The sequence below is a fragment of the Crocuta crocuta genome, unplaced genomic scaffold, assembly GCF_008692635.1.
Source record: "Crocuta crocuta isolate KB4526 unplaced genomic scaffold, BGI_CrCroc_1.0 scaffold28, whole genome shotgun sequence".
In the NCBI taxonomy this organism is placed as follows: Eukaryota; Metazoa; Chordata; class Mammalia; order Carnivora; family Hyaenidae; genus Crocuta; species Crocuta crocuta.
In genome coordinates this window covers 8,897,132-8,903,216 of record NW_027533256.1, presented here as the reverse complement: position 1 = coordinate 8,903,216, position 6,085 = coordinate 8,897,132, and the positions used below count along the sequence as shown (strand labels likewise).

Genomic DNA, 6,085 nt, shown 5'->3' with positions numbered 1-6,085 from the left:
TATATATATATATATATACATATGTGTGTGTGTGTGTGTGTGTGTGTGTGTGTGTGTGTGTGTATGTGATTATATAATGCCCATCACATGGCAATAAATTAATAAGGCAGAGCTGGCAACTCTCCAGTTGCTCCTATGTTTTCATAGTTGGGTCACAAACCTCTACGTAGGTTTTTAAATCACACTCAGAATCTTCCCTTCCTCTATTTGAAATGCATCATCTTTTCCGGGGTGCTAAACTCACATCATTCTCAGCAGCTATAAAAGGTCTCTCTGTCATTGGAAGAAAATGCTATACCCCACATAGCATGATGCCACTGAGATGCCAGTCTTTCCAAGCTGTTGACTTCTTGGCTTGCTTTTATAGGTATTTGTGGAAATACCCCAAGTGAGGAGAAGAATAGTCCAGCCAATTCTGGGGTCTTCTCTACAGACAGCCCGAGCAACGGGCACCAAGAAAGTTTCGCATCACATGCACAGAAACAGGAGAAGAATACTGAAGAGCTAGAAATGGCTCAGACTCAGAGCTTACTGCCATTAATGGTAATCATTCCCTTGGTTCACTCTCTAGAATTTGAAGGAAAGAGAACAGCATGGACCCCAATAGTCCTGACTCCAAATTCGCACTTCCCTCTCTTTTTGTCAGCTAGATGGGAATTTACTTAATCCTTCTGACCCTCAGCTTTCTCACCTGCAAAATGGAAATAAATGCCTGCCCTGCATGATTATTGAGAAGAAAATAAAGGGAAAAAGGCAAAGCCATGCCAGGGACATGCATGGCCTGTCGGGCTCAGTGTCTGAATATTCAGTGTCCTCAGTCACTGGTTATAACTGTTACTGGTAATAACATTGGCTGCTACCAAGGGCCATGTATGAGCAATCAGGCATCCATATATTCTTGGCCTCTAGTTTGCCATTGAGATCCAGTGGCTTTGCTCTTCACAAAGCCAGAAAGGAAGAAGACAAGCCAGCTTTGGGATACAGAGGGCTGTGTACTTCAGTACCAGGGCCACTGCCTTAGCTGTGTCTCTTTGAACACTTGGTAGAAAAGTCTCCTTTTTTTTTTTTAATTTTTTTAATGTTTTTTATTTATTTCTAGGAGAGAGAGAGACAGCGTGAGCAGGGGAGGGTCAGAGAGAGAGGGAGTCACAGACTCTGAAACAGGCTCCAGGTTCTGAGCTGGCAGTCAGCACAGAGCCCGATGCGGGGCTCGAACCCACGAACTGCGAGATCATGACCTGAGAGAAAGTCGGACGCTTAACCGACTAAGCCACCCGGGCGCCCCTAGAAAGGTCTCCTTTTGCCCTCCAGAACTTTCTCCCTTCTGCTCAGGGCCCCATGAAGCTGATGTTCATAGACTGTGTCAGCCTTCTTTCTACTAGTTGGCTCAGCCCAGGAGAGGCCCTGTGTCTAGAAAAATCTCTCTGCTTTTCTTTACTCTCACCCTGGGACCCCACCCACAACACTTATGACACTGTTGTGTGGGTTTCTCACCAGAAGCAATTCTGGCAGTAACTGAGTGGAGTTAGCACCGGATCCCACAGGTTTTGGGGGGGCTGGACTCAGTCCACAAGACTGCCTCCATCTGAGAAGCCAATCAAAAGTAACAGATCCCCAGGTTACCCACACTTCTGTCCAAAGTTGGCTACAAATTGGAGGTTCCCATGTCTCCCCTTGGGTTTGTAACTTCCTAGAGCAGTTCATGGAACCCAAGAAAACAGTTTTACATTACAGAGGATGCTCTAAAGGGTACAGTGAACAGCCAGTGAAGAGGTGTGAAGGGCAAGGCCTAGAAGGGCCCTGAAAACAGCACCTTCTGTCCTCGTGGGGTTGAGGTATGCCATCCTTCCAGCACATACGTGTGTTCACCGACCCAGAAGCTCTGTGAACCCCATGCTTTTGGTATTTTTATGGAGACTTTATCACACAGGCATCATGGGTCATCCACTCAATCTCTCCTCTCACCTCCCCGGTGGATGGGTGTTGGGTAAGGGGGGAAGTTCCAAGCTTCTCATCATGGCTTGGTCTTTCTGGTAACTAGCCCCCATCCTGAAAGCTATCCAGAAACCCACCAAGAACTGCTTCTTTAGAACAAAAGACTATTACTCAAGACATTCCAAAGGATTTGAGAGCTCTGTGTCAGGAACTGGGGTCAAAGATCAAAAATTAGTATAAAAGATACTCCCAGTCTCTATAAGGGCATAGGGAGCTCTGTGCCAGGAAGAGAGGAGAGACCCATATATGTATATGCTATTATTTCATGCCCTGGTAGGAGCCAGTATAGTTGGGGGTGGGGAAGGGCAATACTGTCACTCTTGCCTGTGCTCAGGTTGACTATGTCCCTCTTCTGAAAGCACAGCTCCTATGGGGCGCTCTTCACCACAGAACTACTTTGTAAGTAGATTCCAACCATCATTCTCTCCTCTTGCTCCTCAGGCTCAGAGAAGGCAGGAGCACCTACTGTTTCTTGCCCCAGAGTCCTTAGCCCTCCTTGCTGGTTTCTTCAAATTCCGATACCTTTGAAAGCAGGCCTTGCGTGGGCTCTCCTCCACGGCCTAGGTGGAGCATGTACACCTTTGCTTTCCTGCTGGGCCTCTGGTTCAAACAGGCAGGTTACCCCACCTGTCTCCATCTCAGTTTTGTCCTTTATGAGTAGAGGTAATGTCTGTCCACAGAGCTGTGGGGACCGGAGTGCCCGGGATCGGCCTCGCAGTAGGGCTCCAACAATGTTCGTTCCTTCCTAATTGGTCATGGTGCTCAGCTGGGCAGCGCACCCCATGAAGCGCAGGGAGAAGGGGTCAGTAAGGAAATAATCCTAATGGCGGACATTTATAGAGTGATTAACCGTGTGTCAGGTAGGATCCTGAGCACCTCTATGTTTTATATCACATAAGCCTTGTTACAAGCTTATGAGATAATTATTATCATCAACCCTCTTGATAGGTGTGGCACCTGAGGCAGGAGAGGAAAGGACTGTGCCCCAGGTCTCTCAGGGAGTAAGTGGTAGAGCTGGATTTGAATCTGAGAAATGGGACTGCAGAGCAGAAGCCTTCACCCCAGGGCTGTACCTCAGACGGCTCTCCTTGGCAGGAAGCAGGGCCAAGAGGGATTTGGGTTGGGGCCTCTGAGGCTGCAAACCTGTGAGCTGGTTTTTGGTGAGCAGTGGAAGGGAGCGATGGCCTTCCAAGGCCACAGCAGACCGTGGCTTAGGCTATAGACCCTGTATAAGACAGGCTCTTCTGGGCCACAAGGCCAGTTTTGTGGGCGGGTAACTTTCAGTGGTGTTTACACTCTTCCTTTGGCCTTCACCCTTGGTGGCTGCTTTACTCTTTGGACTTTAAAGTTCGGACAAAACATTCTTGCCAGCCTCTGTAGTGTGTCTTGTCTCTGGAACAATTGGAGTTTTGTCTGTTTTATGCCAATCTCTTTGGGACTTCCTCTAAAGGATTGATAATTTTCTAGCTTACTTCGGCCTGTTTATTTTCCTACGGTGTTACCGGTATTTTCCAACATGGTGAACCAAAAGCAGCCAAGCCAAGGTGACAGACACAACAGAAGTCTGGGAGTATCTGTGGCTCCATCTCCACCCATGGGCACAATTCTTTTTTTTTTTATTTTAATGTTTTATTTATTTCTAGGAGAGAGAGAGAGAGAGAGAGAGAGGCACAGCATGAGCAAGGGAGGGTCAGAGAAAGAGGGAGACACAGAATCTGAGACAGGCTTTAGGCTCTGAGCAAGCTGCCAGCACAGAACCCGACACGGGGCTCGAACCCACAAACCGTGGGATCATGACCTGAGCCGACGTCTGATGCTTAACCGACTGAGCCACTCAGGCGCCCCCATGGGCACAATTCTAAAAGTTTCTCCTCTGCTAAACAGTTGTTCAGTAGGGGCAGGTCTGCTGTCCCCTCCACTTGCACAATGGCTGAAACATAATGGATGCTCAATTAGTGTTGTCACATGACTGGATGAATGAACAAACATTCGGTTTGTTCATGCGGTTATTGTCATAGTGCGGAGTTGAATTCCTGGCACGTGGTAGATAATTCTTATCTTCTGACCTTTCCTCAGACATTCAACCAGTGTGAAGTAGAGCCCCAGTGCAGCCGCTCTTGCTAGGGGTGGTTGGAGTTCTTCCTGAGGTTTTCTTGTGTTCAAAAAGCTGTCGTATATTGGGTATCCAACATCACTTAGCTGGTGTTATGTGTGAAGCTACCAGGAAGTGCCTAGCTGGCTTCGGTTCTCAAAATGATATTTGCCTCTTGAGTGGAAACAGGAGGGAACCTTCATTTATTGAGCCCTGCCCTGTGCTGGGTATGATCCAGAATCAGAGTGAGAAGGGTATCTCTCATTCCAGTTCTGTGAATTGAGAAACTGAGGCTGGAAAGACCAAGGGACTGGTCCAAGGTCATAGAGGGAAGATCTGATAAAGCTGGAAACGATCCCTGTTAAACCTGAAATTCATGCTCTTTTTGGTGTGCGATCCTGGTGAGAGCTAAGAAGTGCTATCTGCTCACATAGGGCAAGTGCCTTCATGCCTTCTTTATTTTTATATGTTTTGTAGGGGCAGGCTGCTGGTTCTTCTTGTCCTCCATCAGCTTCAGAAATCAATGCCAGCGAGATCTACTTTGTGGAACTGGTTAAAGAAGATGGGACACTTGGATTCAGTGTGACTGTAAGAATTATTAGCAAGCTTGGGGAGTACACAGTTGAAAAGATGTTCGTCTGTAGCCTTGGTGGGCATTCTACTCATACGGCAGCCCCTGATAATGTACAAGAAGCACATGGGAAGTGGTGAGCCATGAAAGTCAGTGGGGCCTCCATTGGGGTGGGGCTAGGAGTTCAAAGACAAACTGGGAGGGGCAGGACGGGTTGAGGATGATCAGGCGCTCCAAGCAGTGCAGGTGGGATTGGTTGATGGGTCCTGACTCTGTGGTCACACTGCACACCAAGCAAAGGACAGCAGAGTGGGATGGCAGGGACAATAGCTGAAGGTGAGCCTGACTGATCCATGGTCATCCAGCACAGCATCATGGTGAAGCTTGGTGCTCCCGTTTCCAAGGACAGAACAGAATCACCTTGGCCAGTGTGGCGTTCAGGACGGCCGCTTGGCACTGGCTTCTGAGCTCTATCTGCAGACCCCAGAGGAGGGAGGGGAAAGAAACGGCACAAAAATGATATACTCCCACTGATGGATACGTGCGTGAAGAAATCAGAATAAAAGATACAGTTAGAGCTTTATCTAGGGACCTGTAGGGATGGTGACAATCTATTGTCAAGTTAGAAAAAGAAATAAGTTATAGAGCACTGTGTAGTTGATTCTAGGTTTGTACCTACAAATCCAAACTCAAGCATATGGTAGGTGCCAGGGCAGCCTTTGGGCCCATGGCTGCATCCACATATGCTGTTTGCTACTTATGGAGAGATGATGTGGTATGTCGGTGTGACTTGAATTTCTGAGCACCGGCCATGGGCTAGTTCTGGGCTGGATGTGACACAGCTCCCTTGTGCTGGCTGCGTGGTTATACTCCCTTTGGACATCTAACCTTGCTGCACAGGGGATAATGTAGTCTGGGCAAACAAGTGAATATATAAGACACTGTCACATGGGGACGAAGTAATGGGATAGAGTGTCAGGCAGATGGGAGGTTGGGGAGGCCCTTCAGGAGGAGGCAGACAGGTGGTGAGTGTTTCCTTGTGTTTTCCAGGGTGGCATCAACACAAGCGTGCCCTATGGGGGTATCTACGTGAAATCCATCGTTCCTGGAGGGCCAGCTGCCAAGGAAGGGCAGATCCTGAGGGGTAAGGGATGGAGTATGTTGGGAACTGCACTGTGTAGTGTGAGGAGCGCTGGCCTGGTGGAGGTGGGGCGGGTATAGCCTCCAAGCCTTAGCCTCACTGCCACCCTAGACTTTGTGCAATTGACAGTCTCTCCAGGTCCTGGTTTCCTCCCCTGGGGAAGGGGCTGATTTAACCTGTCCCACCTCCGTGATATGTTAACAAGGATGTCTGTAGTGGCACATTGGGAAATGAAAGGTGATTTTAAAATATGAGATTTTAAATAAACTCATTGCTGTTTGGCCTT

At 48.2% G+C, this 6,085-nt stretch overlaps 1 protein-coding gene across 1 annotated transcript in view; it reads left to right on the top strand.

Annotated features, from left to right (window-relative positions):
• LOC144216992 (FERM and PDZ domain-containing protein 2-like) overlaps positions 1 to 5,879 on the top strand; it is a 60,212-nt gene extending 54,333 nt beyond the window's left edge. The window contains exons 19-21 of the mRNA XM_077746461.1: positions 368 to 543; positions 4,565 to 4,675; positions 5,709 to 5,879. Coding sequence (XP_077602587.1) covers positions 368 to 543; positions 4,565 to 4,675; positions 5,709 to 5,879 — 458 coding nt within the window. The remainder of the gene's footprint in view (positions 1 to 367; positions 544 to 4,564; positions 4,676 to 5,708) is intronic.
• The last annotated feature ends 206 nt before the right edge of the window (positions 5,880 to 6,085 follow it).